At 42.4% G+C, this 21,619-nt stretch overlaps 3 protein-coding genes across 5 annotated transcripts in view; 2 read left to right on the top strand and 1 right to left on the bottom strand.

Annotated features, from left to right (window-relative positions):
• ZNF512 (zinc finger protein 512) overlaps positions 1–9,733 on the top strand; it is a 29,151-nt gene extending 19,418 nt beyond the window's left edge. For all 3 annotated transcript variants that reach the window (XM_004005771.4, XM_012166835.3, XM_012166839.3), the window contains exons 11-14: positions 550–651; positions 1,534–1,596; positions 3,066–3,164; positions 7,776–9,733. In XM_004005771.4, the coding sequence (XP_004005820.1) occupies positions 550–651; positions 1,534–1,596; positions 3,066–3,164; positions 7,776–8,084 (573 nt within the window). In that variant the 3' untranslated portion in view covers positions 8,085–9,733. The remainder of the gene's footprint in view (positions 1–549; positions 652–1,533; positions 1,597–3,065; positions 3,165–7,775) is intronic.
• Positions 9,734–13,455: 3,722 nt separating this feature from the next.
• On the bottom strand, positions 13,456–17,577 carry CCDC121 (coiled-coil domain containing 121). Its single transcript, XM_004007237.6, has 2 exons — positions 16,884–17,577; positions 13,456–16,084 (listed from the first exon to the last, which is right to left on the bottom strand). Exons 1-2 carry the CDS (start codon positions 17,525–17,527, stop codon positions 15,118–15,120), a joined length of 1,611 nt encoding a protein of 536 aa, XP_004007286.2. The 5' UTR covers positions 17,528–17,577; the 3' UTR covers positions 13,456–15,117.
• A 17-nt stretch (positions 17,578–17,594) lies between these two features.
• GPN1 (GPN-loop GTPase 1) overlaps positions 17,595–21,619 on the top strand; it is a 28,004-nt gene continuing 23,979 nt past the window's right edge. The window contains exons 1-2 of the mRNA XM_027966631.3: positions 17,595–17,714; positions 18,394–18,487. Of these exons, the coding sequence (XP_027822432.1) occupies positions 17,604–17,714; positions 18,394–18,487 (205 nt within the window). The 5' untranslated portion in view covers positions 17,595–17,603. The remainder of the gene's footprint in view (positions 17,715–18,393; positions 18,488–21,619) is intronic.

Consider the following 21,619-nt stretch of genomic DNA (forward strand, 5'->3'; position numbering starts at 1 on the left):
GAGAATACTTCTGTTAACATTTTGATTTCTATCTTTTGACCTATATACATATATTTCTATTAAATATATAATATATATATTTCTTGAGTATAATGTATACATACATATAGAGAGGACATATCTGTATTGCTTTCTCTCTCTTGTAACATTTTTACTGTGTAATGCTCTGTCACTAGCTTTTTTATTTTCAACTTTAGATGAAATGTTATATCTGAAAGTCTCCTGTCTTCTGTTAAAAGTCAAACATTTTTAAGACAAAACAGTAGGCAGTGTTTTGAAACATACATAATATGTTTCAGGAACTTAAAAGGATCTTAAGATCCTTAAGATCTTAAGTCGGATCTTAAGATCTGACTTGATGAGCATGAGTTTGAGCAATCTCTGGGAGTTGGGGATAGGGAGGCCTGGTGTGCCATGTTTTTTGTGTATGAAAATATACTTCTATAACTCCAGAATTACATGACCTGAAGAGCTCACATAATTCTCTTACTTATGGGATATTTTGGTTGAAAGTTAAGTTCTTCCAATAAAATGTTTCCTGTCTTATAGTTAAAATATACTCGTCCTGGGCTACCGACCTTCAGCCAAGAAGTACTACACAAATGGAAGTCAGATATCAAGAAGTATCATCGCATTCAGTGTCCTAACCAGGTGGTTCTTTCTCTTTCATCTAGTCATTAAATGTTGATCAAGTATCTGCTGTTGTTTCAGTTATTTATTCCTTTGTGACAAAGCATGTGAATCTTAAAAAGTTAAAACATTGATTACTTTATTAACAGTTCTGTAAATCACCAGTTCTGTCCACACTCAGAGGGCAGTTGTATTAATACCTGGTATCAGCCGGAATCATTTATGGGTTGCTTTTGGCTGGAAGTTCTGAGTGTTGAATGGCTTCTAAGCAGCCACTTCAGCTGGGATATTGGCTCCCCATATGGCCTCTCTATCTTGCATTGTAGTTGGGTTACCAGCAGGATACATGGTGACTGAATTCTCAGGAAGAATATTCCAAGAACATAAAGAAAAAGCTCAGATCTCTTAGGCCTAGCTTCAGAATTTGTTCAGCATCATTTTCATAGCATGCTGTTTGTCAAAGGCATCACAAGACTTACGCAGTTTCAAAGGGAGGGTGTATGACACATTTCCTGATTGGAAAAGTGGCATAGAATTTCCTGCCATCGTTAATCAACTGCAATTGCATATGCAGTGCTTTGGGGAGGAGTAGATATACGAGAGACATTTATACTAGAGAAAGTTAATTTTTGCAAAACCTGAGCATGCAATTTTTTGTGTGTTTCTAAGTATCGGAAAAGCACCAGAGAAGAGAATGTTTTAAGCTTTATTAAGCAGCTTGCTTATCTCTTTTTCTTTTACCTCTTCTGTTCTCTGGCTTGCATATGTCTCTGTGTGGTTGTGGTGCAATTTATTTGACCTCTTCCTCCCAAGGATAGTGTGGGTTAATGTGAATGGCCAGATTGCTAAGAAAATGATGCTGTTTGGTGTCATCTTCACATGCTTTCTTTTTCTCTTTTACAGGGTTGTGAGGCTGTCTACAGTAGTGTATCTGGTCTTAAAGCTCACCTGGGCTCTTGTACATTGGTTTGTAACATTCTGAACTATTTATCTGAACATGACCTCTAAAATAGTCTGACATGGAAGAGAATTCAGTTTTGGTGAACAGCTAGTTATCCTGTTGTCTGTTATCTTCAAAGACTGGTTTAGTTTTTTTGTGTGTGTCCCAAAAATTCTTGTCTGTTACTAGGTGGGATACCAGGGCATGCCAAAGATGCAGAATAGCCCCAAATAGCCATAAGTCATATCAATGAAAAAATTTGGAGAAAAATACATAGTTCTCAGTGCCTATCAGGGATTTAACTTTTTCCACCTGAGCCTATGCTACACTGGGCCTGTCCTGCTTTACTGGGCCTTCAGCTTCCTAGAATCAGTTTAACATGTGTTTATCTAGATTGGTGAAGATCTCCAGAGCCATCTGAACTATACTGTCTTCCGGCGATGGGAGGTGGGATCCCTGAATGTCAGGTTCACAGCCATTCACCTCACTGAATCTTTTCCATGTTGACCCAGGGGCCCTATAGCCAACCAGCCCTGGGATTGCTGCCACTTTCTGTTCCTATTCAGCAGTATCTGCTCACACAAAATGAGCACCATGGAAACCTGAAACTTCAGGAGGGGAGAGAAGTCTTAATTCAAGGTTAACAAGGGAGTGGTAGGCTCCCAAACCAGACCTGTGCAGGAGTGCTTAGGGGTTTGTCATCTTGATCCTAGTTTGAGTCATTCAGCTAGGTCTTATGGAGGGCGCTCTTCTAATTCTGGATTACCAAGGCATTCTTTACAGCAGTGGATTGATTCTAGTGGCAAGAATTATGTTTTGGTCCCTCATTGAACTTAAGGAGTTTGGTCATTTAGGGGAAGAAACCTGGAAGGAAGTGGAAGACATAGGGAAAATAGAAGAATGTGACATCTTACATAATAAAATCAGGGAACTTCAGATTGTGTTGGGGGCTTAGTGGGGCCAGTGTTTGGTATAGAGTTGCATTAGAATAGATGTATTATGGTGATAGTATACCCAAACGAGTTTTCCTAAATATATTGCTGTTCTTCACTTTGCTGAAGTTGTATTTTCTCTTTTCATCTCTAATAGTCCCTATCCATTGCCCAGGTAGCATATGTGGCTTATTGGAAGGGTAGTATTAACTATTTAACATGTAATGGTGTACTTTAACTTTTACCTAGCATGTTGTCTTCTCCGTACTTTGAGGAAGGGAGGGTCTCTGCTGGCACTAACTTGGCTTATCTCCTGAATTAGCAGTTTACTTGTGCTGTAACCATTATTTGTAGGTGTGACTTAGGATAGGCTTAAAGTGCTGGGTGGTGATTTGAGTTCAAACAATAAATTGTATTTTTTCAATATTGTAAATTTATGTATGCATATATATGTGTGTGTGTATAGACACACTCACACACACATGGATACATACATTACTATTTGGGATTTTCCTAAATTTGTTCGTAAATTGACCAGTCATGCTTGTTTTTCTTGAAAATAGGGAACGTTTGTGGCTGGAAAATACAAGTGTCTTCTCTGTCAGAAAGAATTTGTGTCAGAGAGTGGTGTCAAGTATCACATCAACTCTGTCCATGCTGAGGTGAGGCTCCTTTTTTCCCACAATTTGATGATCTTGTGAAGATGTGTCACAAGGGCATGTGGATTTTTTGATTCACTTTGGGCTGGGACTTTCAAGAAAAACTAAAGGGTCTACTGGACTCATTAGAGTTAAAAGACTTCCTTAAATCAGATGTAGACTAGTATTTTTCTATGAAAGCATTTGGGCTTCCTTGGTATCTCAGCTGGTAAAGAATGTACCTGCAATGCAGGAGACCCTGGTTCAATTCCTGGGTCAGGAAGATCTCCTGGATAAGGGAATGGCAACCCACTCCTGTATTTTGGGGCTTCCCTGGTGGCTCAGACAGTAAAGTATCTGCCCGCAATGTGGGAGACCTGGGTTTGATCCCTGGGTTGGAAAGATCCTTTGGAGAAGGGAATGGCTACTGACTCCAGTATTCTAACCTGGAGAATTTCATGGACAGAGGAGCCTGGCATGCTACAGTCCATGGGGTCATAAAGAGTTGGACACGACTGAGTGACTTTCACACACTCACTCATGAAAGCATTTGAAATAACTGTGGCTATGAACAGCCCTGATTCTTCTAATTAACTTGTATGCACGGGCTAAGTCGTGTCTGACTCCTTTGTGAGCTCATGGAGTGAGGCCCACCAGGCTCCTCCGTCCATGGGATTTCCCAGGCAAGAATACTGGAGTGGGTTGCCATTTCCTTCTCCAGGGGGTCTACCCAACACAGGGATTGAACTCACAGCTCCTGTGTTTCCTGCTTTACCCCTGAGCCACCTGGGAAGCCCTCTGATTACCTGAAGTCTAGTTAAACTAGGCATTTGACAACTGCATTTACACCTTTGGAATTCTTGTTTCACAGCAATGTCTATACTCCTGTTTTCTGGTATTCCAACATCTTTGAGCAACATGTTTTGAATATTGTTGAAATACTGCATAGAAACAATGTAAAAGATGTTATTGAGAGAACTGAGGTAATTTGAATACTAACTATACTACAAAGTGATAGTCATTGTTAATATTCCAAAATGTGATAACTGTATTGTAGTTATGCAGGGAATGCCCTTGTTCTTAGGCAGATACATGACGTGCTTAGGAATAAAGTTTCATGTCAGTAACTAAACTGAAGATGGTTCAGAGGGAGGAAGAAAGGGAGAGCTGGAGGGAGGGAAGGAGGGGAAGAGAGAGTAACATTGGTCAGTCTAGGTGGTCATTGAACTATTGTAACTTTTGTGGAAAGTCTGTAACTTCTCAAAATTGTTAAAAGTTGGAAATGCTTTAAGTTCAGAAGGTCAAGAGTTTTCTCTTGGGGAAAGTTTTTAGGAGTCCAGATGAACAGAGAATTTGTTTACTATAGAATAAATCCGTTATTGCAAAAGCTCAAGGAGTAGAGTGTGCATTCTCTTGGCATATTTTACTGAAGAAACTATTGGCCTGCTGGGGAAAAATAGCAAGCCCCTGCAGCAGTTCTCTGCCCTCACATGTAATAGTTCTTAGCCATGTGGGCTTCAGTTCAGTTCAGTTGCTCATTCGTGTCCAACTCTCTCTGACCCCATGGACCGCAGCACTCCAGGCCTCCCTGGCCATCACCAACTCCAAGAGTCCACCCAAACCCATGTCCATTGAATCGGTGATGCCATCCAACCATCTCATCCTCTGTCATCCCCTTCTCCTCCTACCCTCAATCTTTCCCAGCATCAGGGTCTTTTCCAATGAGTCTACTCTTCGCATGAGGTGGCCAAAGTACTGAAGTTTCAGCTTTAACACCAGTCCTTCCAATGAACACCCAGGACTGGTCTCCTTTAGGATGTACTGGTTGGATCTCCTCGCAGTCCAAGGGACTCTCAAAAGTCTTCTCCAACACCACAGTTCAAAAGCATCAGTTCTAAAGTGCTCAGCTTTCTTTATAGTCCAACTCTCATATCCATACATGACCACTGGAAAAACCATAGCCTTGACTAGACGGACCTTTGCTGGCAAATTAATGTCTCTGCTTTTCAGTATGCTGTCTAGGTTGGTCATAACTTTCCTTCCAAGAAGTAAGCGTCTTTTAATTTCATGGCTGCAGTCACCATCTGCAGTGCTTTTGGAGCCTAGAAAAATAAAGTCAGCCGCTGTTTCCCCATCTATTTGCCATGAAGTGATGGGACCAGATGCCATGATCTTCGTCTTCTGAATGTTGAGCTTTAAGCCAGCTTTTTCACTCTCCTCTTTCACTTTCATCAAGAGGCTCTTGAGTTCTTCTTCCCTTTCTGCCATAAAGGTGGTGTCGTCTGTATGTCTGAGGTTAATGATATTTCTGCCGGCAGTCTTAATTCCAGCTTGTGCTTCCTCCAGCCCAGCGTTTCTCGTGATGTACTCTGCATATAAGTTAAATAAGCAGGGTGACAATATACAACCTTGACATACTCCTTATTTGGAACCAGTCTGTTGTTCCATGTCCAGTTCTAACTGTTGCTTCCTGACCTGCATACAGGTTTCTCAAGAGGTAGGTCAGGTGGTCTGGTATTCCCATCCCCTTCAGAATTTTCCACAGTTTCTTATGATCCACACAGTCAAAGGCTTTGTCAGAGTCAATAAAGCAGAAATAGATGTTTTTCTGGACTTCAGTTAGTTTTTCTGGGCTTCAGTTAGTGTCATCCATTGTGGTTCCTGTTGCTTTACTGGTTGAAGCTTTGAGAATCGCTTTCCACATTTGAGATTTCTTCAAGAAGGCCAGTCCTTATTTTCTATTTGAATAATACTATAACTTTTTATGCTACAGGAAGTGTTTGAAAGATAATTATCTCCTAACAAAATATGGTTTTGTGTAGTTCACTTGTTTCTCCAGTTTCTTCCTCAAAAGTTGGAACCAACAAATTTCACTTAGCCTGGGCCTTGCTCCCAAGCATTTGTTCAATGATTTATGATGATATTTATGAACTCTGTACTATGGTAAACATGTTTACCTTTTTCCTACCATTTTGCCTCACTTTCTTAGGCTATATTTTTTTAAACAAGTTCAGAAACATGTAAGTGGACAGAGTAGTGTAATGAACAGCTTTCACAGTCCTCTGTGGGGCCCATCTGGTGTCATTGATAATTGCATCCACTTTTCTTGTCCATTTATGCTTATTTTAAAGCAAATGTCCATATCACATATTAGCTGTCAATGCTTCTTTCAACCTGTGTCTAGAAATATGAGGACTTTTAAAAATACATGACTGCAACCATCATCACACATTAAAACTTAACAAAGATTCCTTAATATCATCATATATGTACTCATTATTTATACTTCCCTAACTGTCTCATCATTTTATTTCAGATTTGGTTTATTCCAATCAAGATTTAAAACCAGACTTCCCTGGTGGTCCAGTAGTTAAGACTCTGTGCTTCCACTGCAGGAGGAAAAAGAAGGAAGTAAATGAATGAATTAATTAAAATAAAATAGAGAAATGCAATATATGGACCTTTGTTCTAGATTTTTTTTTTTTTTTTGGCCTCACCACATGGCATGGGGAATCTTAGTTCTCCGAACAGGGAATCAGTGCCCCTTGCGTTGTGAGTGCTGAGTCTTAACCACTGTACTGCTAGGGAAGTCCTTGTATTTGTCTGTTTTAATCTAGAGTAGTGCTATCTAATACAAATATAATGTGAGCCACATGTGTAATCCAGATTTTTCTACTAACTGCATTTTTTAAATGTATAAAGAAAACTGATGAAATTGACTTTAATACTGTATTTTATTTAAACACAATATATCTAAAATACTGTCTTTTTAACATGATAGTCAATACAGAATTATTAATGAGATACTTCACATTTTTTTTCACAGAAAGTCTTTGAAATTTACTGTGTTTTACATAGCTTATCTCAATTTGGATTCAGCACATTTCAAGAGCTTATTAATGACACATGGCTAGTGACAATCTCATCAGGCAATGTAGGTGTTTCTTTTCCCCTATTATTTAAGAAACCAGGCCCTTGGTCACCTATGTTTACTCACATTCTGGACTTGGCTGTTTGCATTCCTATATCAGTGATTCTCTATTCTGCTATTTCCTATGAATTGGTAATTAGAGCTAGAAGACTGAGCAGATTTCTTGATTTAGGTTGACATTTTGTTGATTTTATTTCTGTGTTTTGTTTTGGTTTTTTTCTTTTGCAGGAATACTTCTTCATTGGGTTCCAGTTCCTCCAGCCCTTAATTTTTTAAACTGAGACTCAGAGAGGTTAAGTAGTTTTCTGATGGTCACATGGTTAGAAACAGAGCTGAGATTTATACTTAGGTGGTCTGGCTGCAAAATTAAAAATTGAAGTAAAAATCCCCTATAGCCAAATGCTTTATGTTTCATGAGGAGATCTTCAAAAGGAGAGGAATGGGTGGGATGATGCTAAGTAATCAGACTTTGTAGATCCCTTACAGTAGTACCTGAAGTCATGTCTTAAACAAGAAGTGCTTGTAATGACTGCTTTGTACCAAATTTCTCCAGTTTATAAGACACAGTTCTAGGCTCTAGTTTCATATCTGTTTCCTCCTTACTGTGTTCTGCTCTAATCCTACCTTAAAAAAAAAAGTCTTCCATACCGCTTCCTCGAGCACTGTATTTTGACTGGATGTTTGTTTGTGTTTTGCCTCTGTAGGATTGGTTTGTTGTCAATCCGACAACAACCAAGAGCTTTGAGAAGCTGATGAAGATAAAACAGCGACAGCAAGAAGAAGAGAAGCGGAGGCAGCAGCACAGGAGCCGACGGTCTCTCAGGCGGCGGCAGCAGCCTGGCATTGAGCTTCCTGAGACAGAGCCAAGTCTTAGAGTAGGGAAGGATCAGAGGAGGAATCATGAGGAACTGCTAGTGGCGACATCCCGTAAAGAACCAGAGCAGGAGCCAGTGCCAACACAGTTTCAGAAAGTCAGGTCCCCAAAGACAAATCATAAACGAGGAAAGAAATAGGCAGTCAGTGTGAAAGCACTCCTGGGAGAGTGGATGGGAGGCTGTGGTCACAGGGACCTGTGTGGAGTGGCCTGAGTCACGGGGGCTGAGTGAAGAGAAATTTACTCTTTCAGCTGTTTGTGTAATGCTGTGACACTCTCAGCTCCTTCCTCCTGTGTAAATTTCACTGTTTTCCCTACTGATTCTTGTGAACCCTCCACCACCCCCAGCCCCATCTCCTTTTTGGTAGATTTTCCTGCTATTCTCATTGGAGTCCCCCTGTTTTTCTCTCATCTTGCCCAAAGAGCTCCCCCTTAAGGTCCACTGTAGGCCCTCTTGCCCTGTACAAGACTAAGAAACCTGTTTGATTATCCTTTCCATACTGGGGTATAGAATGTTCTTGGAAATGCCATTGATTTCGTAGTTACTCCATCATCTATCTTATAAAAATGATTCCAAACTAACTTTTTAAAACCGTACTGATTGATGATTTTGTATTTGTGGTATAACAAGCCTAGAACCTAGAACTGTTGTCATTCCTTTAATAAGGGTCCCCTGTCTGCTTGGGTGACAGAATTTATGGAGGCTGTTTGTTGTCTCATTATGGTTTTAGGATTGAAAGTGAGAAAATACTTAGAATAATAAAGCTAGACCCTCTGGACGCAGGTTTTCCTGGGAAATACTTCGTCCCAGGTGGCAGTAAGTAACTAGATGCACAGGCATGATATGCAGCCTTAGGAGGAATATGTCTCACATAAAATGACTGGAAAGAAGAAGGCAGCAGAAATAAATACCACCTCAAATCAACTGCAGTTTATTTTGCTCCTGCAGTTTTGAGGATTGAGAAGTAATACCCTTTTACCTCTGATATTTGACACAGAACCATAATATTGCTGGTACTGCCATGAAGATTGGTAGCCAGGGTGCACATTCCTTCTCCCCTGGACTTGACCTGATGGTTAGTCTGCTCTCTGTTAAGTCCTCGTATCTCCCATTAGCCAAAGTCTGTCCGAATTTTCTGAGAATGTTGTTCTCTACCCTTTTTTAGATGTTGTGTTCTGTCCTCTTTATAACCTGAGACTTTGACACCAGGTGTAGATACTTACCTGGAGTTGGAAAAAAAGTTCTTTTTCTGATACTCATGCCTAGCCGATAGTATCTGTTAGGCTGTTTCTCCTTGAGGCTGGCTTTCCCTGGAGCATTGATTAGAGCAGCTCTGTTACTGTATTTCTGAATTCTCTTCCCCCTTTCCATAAATATTGGTCTTCTATATTCTTGCCAGTTTTTGTGGCTTATGCCACATAAAAAGCCAGAGACCCTTAACCCTGATGTGGACCAGTACTGCCTTTTCAAAATCTAAAAGGCTGTTAACCACTATTAACTGTTCTCTGTGCTCCTCCATATAGCCTTAAAATGTGGGCTTTTGTGAAGACCACTTTGAAACATAGGAGCATTGAAACCTGGTTGGGATACTGCCAGAACAGGTAGTTTTGAAACGAAGGACATGGTCTGTCCACTCGACATTGTCATTGGCAGTTGCTCTCTTAAAGCCCTTTCCATTCATGAGGATTGTCAGGGAGGAAAATGGAGAAGCTCTGTTAATTTCTGGTGAGTAAGATCTGGGGAATGTTTGGCAATGGCAAGAAAAATAAACGACTGTGTTAGAATGATGTTTTCCATTGTTCATTGACTCCAGTGTGCTACCTGTCTCCTTGCTGACACTGTGTGAAGGGAGGGAAATGATGACTAGAGATGGGAATGAGGTTTGAAGAAGTAACATACAGTTTTTCAGTAGTTGCTTAGGTCTAAAATTATGCTGGTTCAAATGAATCTACTCATACCTTGCTTTATTGCTCTTCCCTTTACAGATACTGATTTTGATGGAAGTATGTACAGTTGTTGCTTTAGACATAGTGGAATTGCACACTTTAAAGCAACTACAATGCAGTGTAGTCTACATTGCATACCTTTTATATGCACTGTTCAGTTCAGTTGCTTAGTCGTCTCCGACTCTTTGTGACCCCATGAACTGCAACATGGCAGGTCTCCCTGTCCATCACCAACTCCCGGAGTCCACCCAAACCCATGTCCATTGAATTGGTGATGCCATCCAACCATCTCATCCTCTGTCATCCCCTTCTCCTCCTGCCCTCAGTCTTTGCTAGCATCAGGGTCTTTTCCAGTGAGTCAGGTCTTTGCATCAGGTGGCCAAAGTATTGGAGTTTCAGCTTCAACATCAGTCCTTCCAATGAACACCCAGGACTGGTCTTTAGGATGGACTGGTTGAATCTCCTTACAGTCCAAGGGACTCTGAAGAGTCTTCTCCAACATTGCAGTTCAAAAGCATCAATTCTGCCCTCAGCTTTCTTTATAGTCCAACTCTCACATCCATACATGACCACTGGAAAACCATAGCCTTGACTAGACGGACATTTGTTTGCAAAGTAATATCTGCTATTGAATATGCTGTCTAGGTTGGTCATAACTTTCCTTCCAAGGAGTAAACATCTTTTAATTTCATGGCTGCAATCACCATCTGCAGTGCTTTTGGAGCCCAGAAAAATAAAGTCAGCCACTGTTTCCCCATCTATTCGCCATGAAGTGATGGGCCATGATCTTCGTCTTCTGAATGTTGAGCTTTAAGCCAACTTTTTCACTCACCTCTTTCACTTTCATCAAGGGACTCTTTACTTCTTCAGTTTCTGCCATAAGGGTGGTGGTATCTGCATATCTGAGGTATTGATATTTCTCCCCGGCAATCTAGATTCCAGCTTGTGCTTCCTCCAGCCCAGCATTTCTCATGATGTGCTCTGCATATAAGTGAAATAAGCAGGGTGACAATATACAGCCTTGACGTACTCCTTTTCCTATTTGGAACCAGTCTGTTGTTCCATGTCCAGTTCTAACTTGCTTCCTGAGCTGCATACAGATTTCTCACGAGGCAAGTCAGGTGGTCTGGTATTCCCATCTCTTGAAGAATTTTCCACAGTTTATTGTGATCCACACAGTCAAAGGCTTTGTCATGGTCAATAAAGCAGAAATAGATGTTTTTCTGAAACTCTCTTTTTCGATACGCACTGGGAGACTGGAAAATTCATGTGACTCGCTTTATTGTAAATTTCACTGTATTGCAGTAGTGTGTACCCAAACGCCCAATAATGTGTGTCTGTAATTGGTTTGAGGTTAAACTTGTCCAGTCTCATCCACGGCCCTCACAGGGGATCCTTTTATATTTGCTGTCTGAGCCAGGGATCAGCAGGACACACTAGAGAGGATTCTAATCATGTTACTGAGTGTTTTACGTTTTTAAACCAAATTCATTAGAATAATATTTCCTGAAGTTGGACCGTATCAAGTCCAGCTAGATTTTGGAGCAGTGTGAACTCCCTGCACTGGGGAACAGACATTGGTACAATCAATTTATAAACAAATTGGCAAGATCTCTTAAAATTGAAGATCTGCCCTGCGACTCAGCACACCCTAGGACGATATAGATTCCTCTTGCTCAGGGGTTCCAGTAGACATCTACAAGAATGATATTCAGCCTAAAAATGATACTACAATCTTATTCCCAATTCATATTGGAAGCATCCTTGTACCAGACTACTAGCTGTCCAGCAAAATTGAACAGGTTGTAACAGGGTTACAGGACAAATGACTACACTTCCCAGGGCTCCACCTAATCCCCCTAATAGTGATGGGCGAACCAGCTAACTTCGCTCCAGTGGAATGTGAGTAGAAATGTATTAATTCTGTGCCAGAACTTATAAGAGGGTGAGTGTACTTCCATGCTTAATTTCCCCTTATGGTAGATGTGTATGATAAGGCGTCTCTAGGGTGTGGTAGAGCACAACATGGAAGATGTTTGATTCCCTGAATCACCTCAAGAATATTTGCCCTTCAGGAGATCTCAGACTATTATATGGGTGAAAAATAAATGTTCTTTGAGACATGATACAGTCTTGGGTCTGTTAGTGAGCCTAGTCCCCTGTATAACCTATTTGTCCCCTCCCACTAAGAGTCAGCTCTCCCCTATGCCTTCTGTTCACCCCCATGTTTGCCTTTCCATTCTGAACAGTCATCACCTCTTGCCTTTTCAAGAGCTTCCTAACTGGATTCCTTGTTTTCACTGGCTTGGTATACTCCACATACAACTGTGTTGAGTTTTTTATACTATAAATCAGACTTCATTCACTTGCTTAAAGCCTAATGATTTCCCAGTGCACTTAGAACAAAATTCATCTCACTTTGTCCTACAAGGCCTCCTTGCTGTCACCATTAACCTTTTTAACCTCCTTGGTCTCTGCTCCACCCTTTTTCTGTCCAGTCCCCGCTATACTTAGCCACATTGACTTTTGTTCCTTAATCCTCCCAAACTCCTTCCCATCTTGGAGCCTTTGCATTCTCTGTTCCCACTGTCTAGAATGTCTTTCCCCAATTGTACTCCAGGCTTCATTTTATCATTTAAGTCTTGACCTAAATTTCAACTCTGAGGTCTGTTCTAACAGTTTCTGTAACATCACCCTCTTTCCTTTCCAGTGTAGGAAAGCAGACAAAAAATAGACTGAAACCTTAGTTGGCCAACCTACTGCTGCTGCTGCTGCTAAATCGCTTCAGTTGTGTTGACTCTGTGCGACCCCATAGATGGTAGCCCACCAGGCTCCCCCGTCCCTGGGATTCTCCAGGCAAGAACACTGGAGTGTGTTGCCATTTCCTTCTCCAATGCGTGAAAGTGAAAGTCGCTCAGTCGTGTCCCACTCGTCTCGACCCCATGGACTGCAGCCTGTCAGGTTCCTCCACCCGTGGGATTTTCCAGGCAAGAGTACTGGAGTGGGTTGCTGTTGCCTTCTCCAAACCTACTGCTAGCTTGCTGTTAAGAATTTCCAAGGGCCTTTATCAGATGACCCACCCCTTAAAGTCTTCAGAGGCCTCACTCCCAACAGAGAAAGCCAGAAGTACTATACCAGATCAGATCCGTTATCTGGGATGAGAGGAATTCAAAATAGGAGGGAAATTATTCACTCCTGAATTAGATCATCAGGATAGCACTGGCAGGAGGGGGAATTAAAAGAATAATAAGATTCTCCATCCATCCTCCATTCCAACTCATTATCCTTAGTTATATATTTTCCTGTGGTTTTTGCATCCTTAGAGAATAAAGGTTTCAATTGTGTTTTGGATGCCACATTTTAAAGCAAGCTCTATTTTCAGCTCCACTGACAAACTCTTTAGGTTAAGGTTTCTGTGTGCTACCTAACATTTGACTTTGTACACTAAAACTGCATTTTTATTTTATACACACTAGTATGAGGAAGACATTCAGAGTTGGCAAGAAGTGAGAAAAATATGAGTGGAAGGTATATTACATTGGAACAATAATGAAATCACTGGGTAATCTTTAATTTTTTTATTTTCAATAAAAAATTAGGAACCAAGACATTACACATTTAACAGCAAAGTTATTAAAGCTAGAAGTAAAGGCACATGGAGGCAGAATCTCTTTCTGAATCTAAGTACAAGAATTCATTTTACATATGAATGAAACTGAAAACTGGGAAAATCATTCTGAAGGTTTTCATCACTGATAGTTTCTTTAAAGTTGATTCTATTTTTTCATAAGGGAGTGATGTTAAAATATGAAGCTATATTTCTGTACCAGGATTCAGCATTCAAAGAAATCCCTGATCTGATCATTAGTATCTCCTAAGTGCCAAAAATGTAACTATCCTAAAAGTCTAAACTAATTTAAAATACTATTTCTAGTTCAATTGAAGGGGCATAGATGTAGGATACACATGACCTAAAGCTAAAGTGCTCTTTCTTATTGAAACTTCAGTCATCTTTGTAATCTTAGAATTTGAGGATGTTGCTAGGGAACAAGATGGCAAAAGAATCTTCAAAAAGTTCTCCAAATATATGATCACTTTCTTTTGATACATTTTTCTAAAACAGGCAGAAGCAGTCAGTCATCTCACTCATGTTAGTGGTATTTCTCCACAGAAAACTGACTGACTATACTGTGCCCTCTACCCTTCCTTCACAGAGTTTGAATAAGTGAAAGTGTTAGTTGTTTAGTCGTGCCTGACTCTTTGTGACTCCATGGATTATAGCCTGCCAGGCTCCTCTGTTCATGGAATTCTCCAGGGAAGAATATTGGAGTGGGTTGCCATGCTCTTCTCCAGGGGATCTTCCCAACCAAGGAATTGAACCTGGGTCTCCTGCATTACAGGCAGATTCTTTACCATCTGAGCCACCTTGGTAAAGAATGCTTGCAATGCAGGAGACCCAGGTTCAATCCCTAGGTCAAGAAGATCCTCTGGAGAAGGGAATGGCTACCCAATCCTTGCCTGGAGAATTTCATGGACAGAGGAGCCTGGCGGGCTACAGTCCATGGGGTCACGAAGTGTCAGATACCACTGAACAACTAACATCACACAGTTTACTCAAAATTGTATGGGCTGAGCATCAGACAGCAGGTCATCCTGTTTACACTTGCTGTTATTAATCTTTCAATCATGAGAAAACTACAGAAGCAGCTAATTGATCACCAGCACAGACTTTATAAAGAAGCTTGAAAACACTGCACGTGTGTGCCAAGGTGGCCAAAGAAGGGAGGATACATGGACATTGGTTGTTTTCAGAGCACAAAGCAGAATCTAACAATCTGAAATGCTATTCCTCAGGGGTTTCCTTTTCTGTAAAGAAACCTAACTTAGCTAGGTGGAACACACCACACAACTGTTTTTCTGTCACTTTCTCAAGCTGTTTTCTTGAGGTGGTTTCACAGGTGGATTTTTAGCAAATGGTACTGGGTTATCTGGAGGTATAAGGAACAGCCCAGTTATTACCAGGAGCTAATTAAAGAAAAACCTAACATAATGGGAAGCCAGTGCTACCAATAATCTAGCAGTATTGGTTGAGAAAAACACCTAATCCTTCATATTAACACATTACAATGGGTATTTTACCACAGCAACCTGAGATCTCAAAGCCTTCCTAACCAGGATTATGTTATATGGCACCTAAGAACCCTTGCTCTAGTCTTGACTTAGTGTTATTTTAGAAATTTCTTTGGATGCACCTTTGGTTTGGTGCCTAGGGCAGGGTTCCTTGTGGTCTTCGGAGAACCCTGTCCATTTGGGCACCGATTACGCCTTTCCTGCAGCTGTTGCCTCCCTCGCCTTAAACACTCCACGTACCAGTGCTCCTGCTGCAGCAGCTGCTGCTGCTTTTTTAATTGGCTGTGAGTATCCTCCAACTGATGGCATTTCTGAACTAGCTCTGGAAGTTCCTTCTGTAACTGTTGGTGCTGTCTGTTGATATTACTGTGGAACTCGGAAACGTGCTGCTTTGCTGCCTTCTCCAAGGCCTGGTTCTTGCTTTTCAGCTCCTTCGTTAACTTCTTTCCCGGCTCCCTTGCCTCTAGCTCACTCAGCTGTGCCTCCAGTAATGCTTTGTCCTGGAAGAACTGGACGAGCATCGCCTGTTTCTTTGCAGCTGTCTCAACGTGGGTCTTCTTTATCTCCTGCTGAAGTTTCTCAATTTCTCTGTCCTGTTTTTCCTTTATCACTGAAATGTCCCTCATTGCCTCCAACTGCTTATTCAAATTGGATAGGGTGTTTTCCTTCTCCAAGAGCTCTCTTTTAAGCGCTGAATTTTTGTTCGCATATTTGGAGGTTAATTCTTGTTTTCTTTGTTCAATCTTCACGCTTTGTTGTAGATAGTAGTTCCACAGCTTCTCGGTTCTCTGTCTAGACTCCTCTGTTTGCTTGGTCAGGTATTCCTGAAAGAACTGGTTTTCCTTCTGTATGTGATCTTTTTCCTCCAGTAGCTGCCGGGTTTCCACCACTAAGGGCTCTAGCCGAATTTGAGTTTCTTTGATTTCTTTGTCCAGCTTCATCATTTCCATTACTGCTCTTCCCTTAAACCTCTTCTCAACCTTTGTTAGCTTCTCTGGCTTGAGAAAAGTATGTATGAAATTAACATCTGGTTGAAGGGACTCACTGGTGTCCTCAGCCAACCTGAAAGAAGAACAAGCGAGACATCTGCTCATGTTTTTCATGAGAAATTAGAAAATAATTTTCAAAATTCACACTTGTACTGTAATTCATATCTCAAGTATTTGGGTGGACAAATTGATGTCCCTCACACAAGGTAAGTGGGTAGGAGTGGTGGGGGGAGAGTGGTAGAACTAGGGGTAAAGACAAGGGAGTGTAATTTACAACTGACAAGTCTTCGCTGCAACCCTGAGAGGTAGCCTCTCCAGCTTAAAGAGGAGAAAACAGGTTCAGAGAATTGAAGTGCCTTCACCACAATGTACACCCCCAGAAATTCCTAGTTTCTCCGAGCTAGGCTCTGCGGATCTCGGCGTCGCCCAGCAACTCAGGGGCTCGGATCCTGCCAGGGTCCGGAGTCGTGCAGTCCTAAGCTGCATAACGTCCTCAGCTGATGGCCAGCCCTCAGTTCAGTTCAGTTCAGTCGCTCAGTCGCGTCGGACTTTTTGGGACCCCATGGACTGCAGCACGCCAGGCCTCCCTGTTCATCCCAGCTCCCGGAATTTACTGAAACTCATGTCCCTTGAGTCGGTGATGCCATCCAACCTCTGTCGTCCCCTTCTGCCTTCAGAAGTTAACTCCAGGAATGTACAATGTACAACAGAGCCTGGGTGTAAAACCCACATCTCACAGCTTATTGAACACTACTGCCACTGCAAAGGGCCATTGGAGCCAACTAGGTGACGGAGGAGTACACGCCTCAGCTCTTCAGCTTTCCGGGTGCCAAGGGAGCTAGGGTGGAGGGAGGTGCCCCTTCAGTACCTACTTGACAAACTTGTCAGCCGACTGTTCTTCCCCGGTGTCGCGGCTCTGTCCCTTTCGGGAGACTACCACGGAGCGAGAGCTACTTTTGGGGGGCGGCAACACGCGGAAATAGCGTGTCATTACGGGGGTTATTCCCAGTTTCTCCGAACTAGGCTCTGCGGATCTCGGCGTGGCCCAGCAACCCCGGGGCTCGCATCCTGTTAGGGTCCCCTGTCGTGCAGTCCTAAGCCGCCTAACCTCCTCGGCTGACGGAAGAGCTCTGACGGCCGGTTCTCCAGAGGCTCGGTTCCCAGCTCCCCGGGGGCTGACAGGAAAACGCACTCTCTTCACTAACGTAGCGCGGGAATCCCTGGTCGTCCCTGGGGTTCCTGGGGTCCCCGGTGGACCCTGGGGTCCCTGATAGTCCTGCCCGCCCGGGGTCCAGAGCTTTGGCTTTCCCAGGCCCTGCCCGACGACCGTGAGCAGCTCTTTGGTTGGCCTTTTCCAGCCGTCCTCCCAGTGCCTCCACTTCCCCGACGGGGTCCCTAGTTGGGCCCCCATCCGGGTCACGATGGACAGAAAAAGGTGCACGCCTCGCCCCTTAGCCCTGCCCTTTCTGGCCGGTTGGGTTGGATTCGATTTGGTTTTGTTGTGTTCTAGTCTCATTCAGAATCCGGAAAGTCGCGGGTGTCTCTCTAGCAAGTAGCGTCTCTATTGCCTAGTGGGCGGAGCCAGGAACAAGATGGCCGCGCCCGCAGCTGCCACGGAATCTCAAGCTTCAGGGGGTCCCCGGCCCCCAGCGTGTCTGTTGGTGTTGGGAATGGCGGGGTCCGGGAAAACCACCTTTGTACAGGTGACCTACATGGCGCGGGCGTAGTCGGGGCGCGCGAGAAGTTGTCTGTGGTGGGAGTAAGGCCAGGAGAAAAAAGTGAGGGCAGTCTCTCTAGAGAGTTGGAAAGAACCGGCGCCTGCTTTCAGGGACATACCGGCAACTCCGGTTCCTTTCTCCGCGAAGCCTTCTCAGATCCTAACCTGGGTTCATTTAGACTCTTCTACGCACCCTCAGTGCCGATTTGGTATGACTGTAGTTGGTATAGGAATTGTCATGTTATTGCCAACTCCACAAGGCAGAGGCTTAAAGGAATTCTGGCGGTTAATAGAGTGTTGGGTTTCTAAAGTGTAGATTTCTAAACAATTCTTTCTGGGCTGCCTGCCATGTTTCAGGCACTGGGGATACAGCAGAAATGACAAAGTTCCCGCTTAGGTGGAGCTACTATTTTGGCGGGGAGATAGAAACCCTGCCCCCGCTCCAAGTTAAGTGATGGAGTATAGAGGAGACTCTTGGATGTGTGACGAAGAAAGGTAGCATTTCAACTGAGAGTGAATGTTGTAGGTGGAGATCAGAGACGAATAAGGTAGAGGGAAATGGAAGTACAATTCTTCTGGTAAGTTGGATAAAGGAGAGGAAGTTCACTCTTGTCCCTTGGTCCTGCTGTTGGTCTCAGCCCATCCCTCTCTCCATGTCACTGCAGAGGCTCACAGGATATCTGCATAGTCAAGGGTGTCCACCTTATGTGATCAACCTGGACCCAGCTGTGCATGAAGTTCCCTTTCCTGCCAATATTGGTGAGTAAACTCTGCCAGAACTTGTGTAAAGTTTCTTAGAGAATGGGACGCTGTCAACCTATCCTACCATCTTCAATACTTTCATTTTTAATGTTTTCTAAACTGCCTGATTTCATTTCCCTTAGATTTGCTAGTATCCTGAAACAGCCTTCTTCCTATTTCCCATTTTTTCCTTTGTTTACTCCCTCCCCTTCCTTGTTATTGTTGTTCAGTCCTTCAGTTGCTCAGTAGTGTCCAGCTCTTTTAGACCCCATAGACTGCAGCATGCCAGGCTTTCCTGTCCTTTACCATCTACTGGAATTTGCTCAAATTCATGTCCATTGAGTCAGTGATGCCATCCAACCATCTCACCCTCTGTTGTCCCCTTCTCCTCCTGCCTTTGATCTTTCCCAGCATCAGGATCTTCTCAAATAAGTTGGCTCTTCCCATCAGGTGGCCAAAGTATTGAAGTTTCAGCTTCAGCATCAGTCCTTCCAGTGAATATTCAGGATTGATTTCCTCTAGGGTTGACTGGTTAGATCTCCTTTCTGTCCAAGGGACTCTCAAGAGTCTTCTCCAGCACCAGGTTTGAAAGCATCAATTCTTTGGTGCTTAGCCTTCTCTGTGATCCAACTCTCAAATCCGTATATGACTACTGGAAAAATCATAGCTTTGACTATATGGACCTTTGCGAAGTAATGCCTCTGCTTTTTAATATGTTGTCTAGGTTTATCATGGCTTTTCTTCCAGGGAGCAAGTGTCTTTTAATTTCATGGCTGCAGTCATCATCTGCAGTGATTTTGGAGCCCAAGAAAATAAAGTTTGTCACTGTTTCCACTGTTTCCCCATCTATTTGCTGTGAAGTGATGGGACCAGATGCCATTAGTTTTTGAATGTTGAGTTTTAAGCCAGCCTTTTCACTGTCCTCTTTCACCTTCATCAAGAGACTCTTTAGCTCCTCTTTGCTTTCTGCTATTAGAGTGGTGTCATCTGCATACCTGAGGTTATTTATATTTCTCCCAACAATCTTGATTCCAGCTTGAGCTTCATCCAGCCCGGTATTTCTCATGATATACTCTGCATCTAAGTTAAATAAGCAGGGTGACAATATACAGCCTTGATGTACTTCTTTCCCAATTTGGAACCAGTCTGTTCTTCCATGTTCAGTTCTAACTGTTGCTTCTTGACCTGCATACAGGTTTCTCAGGAGGCAGGTAAAGTGGTCTGGTATTCCCATCTCTTTAAGAATTTTCCAGTTTGTTGTGATCCACGTAGTCAAAGGTTTTAGCATAGTCAATGAAGCAGAAGTAGGTGTTTTTCTGGAGTTCCCTTACTTTTTCTATGATCCAATGGATGTTGGCAATTTGATTCTGGTTCCTCTGCCTTTTCTAAATCTACCTGGTACATCTTGAAGTTCTTGGTTCACATACTGTTGAAACCTAGCTTGAAGCCTTGCTAGCATGTGAAATTAGTGCAGTTGTGTGGTAGTTTGAACATTCTTTGGCATTGCCCTGCTCTTGAGATTGGAATGAAAACTGACCTTTTCTAGTCCTGTGGCCACTGCTGAATTTTCTAAATTTGCTGGCATATTGAGTGCAGCACTTAAATAGCAACGTCTTTTAGGGTTTTCAGTAGCTCAGCTGGAATTCCATCACCTCCACTAGCTTTGTTTGTAGTAATACTTCCTAAGGCCCACTTGACTTCACACTCCAGGATGTCTGGCTCTAGGTGAGTGATCACACCATCGTGGTTATCCAGGTCAAGACTTTTTTGTACAATTCTTCTGTGTATTCTTGCCACCTCTTCTTAATATCTTCTGCTTCTGTTAGGTCCGTGCCATTTCTGTCCTTTATTGTGCCCATCTTTGCATGAAATGTTCCTTTGTTATCTCTGATTTTCTTGAAGAGATCTCTAGTCTTTTCCATTCTATTGTTTTCTTCTATTTCTTTGCATTGTTCACTTAAGAAGGCTTTCTTATCTCTCCTTGTTATTATTTGGAACTTGCCCATTCAGATGGGCATATCTTTCCTTTTCTCCTTTGCCTTTAGCTTCTCTTCTTTTCTCAGCTAGTTGTAAGGCCTTCTCAGACAACCATTTTGCCTTTTTGCATTTCTTGGGGATGGTTTTGATCACCGCCTCCTGTACAGTGTTAGAAACCTCCATCCATAGTTCTTCTGGCACTCTGTCTATCAGATCTAATCCCTTGAATCTATTTGTTACTTCCACTGTATAAGTGTAAGGGATTTGATTTAGGTCATACCTGAATGTTTTCCTACTTTCTTTAAGTTTGAATTTTGCAATAAGGAGTTCATGATCTGAACCACAGTTGGCTCCCTGTCTTGTTTTTATTGACTGTATAGAACTTCTCCGTCTTTGCCTGCAAAGAACATAATCAATCTGATTTTGGTATTGACCATCTGGTGATGTCCATGTTTAGAGTTATCTCGTATTGTTGGAAGAGTGTGTTTGCTATGACCAGTGCGTTCTCTTGGCAAGACACTACTAGCATTTGCCCTGCTTCATTTTGTACTCCAAGGTCAAACTTGCCTGATACTCTAGGTATCTCTTGACTTCCTACTTTTGCATTCCAGTCCCCTATAATGAAAAGGACATTTGTGTGTGTGTGTGTGTGTGTGTGTGTGTTTTAGTTCTGGAAGGTCTTGTGGGTCTTCATAGAACCAGTCAACTTCGGCTTCTTTGACTTTAGTGGTTGGGGCATAGACTTGGATTACTGTGATATTGAATGGTTTGCCTTGGAAATGAACAGAGATCATTTTTTTCATTTTTGAGAATACATCCAAGTACAGCATTTTGTACTCTTTTGTTGACTATGAAGGCTGCTCCACTTCTTCAAGGGATTCTTGCCCACAGTAGTAGATAAATGGTCATCTGAATTAAATTCGCCCATTCTGGTCCATTTTAGTTCACTGATTCCTAAAATGTTGATGTTCACTCTTGCCATCTCATGTTTGACCACTTACTATTTACCTTAATTCATGGATCTAACATTTCAAGTTCCTGTGCAATATTGTACTTCATAGCATTGGACTTTACTTTCACCACCAGGCATATCCATAGCTGGGTTTTGTTTCCTCTTTGACTCAGCCTCTTCATTCCTTCTAGAGCTGTTTCTCGACTCTTTTTCAGTAGTAT

This window comes from Ovis aries, chromosome 3 (assembly GCF_016772045.2).
Source record: "Ovis aries strain OAR_USU_Benz2616 breed Rambouillet chromosome 3, ARS-UI_Ramb_v3.0, whole genome shotgun sequence".
NCBI lineage: Eukaryota > Metazoa > Chordata > Mammalia > Artiodactyla > Bovidae > Ovis > Ovis aries.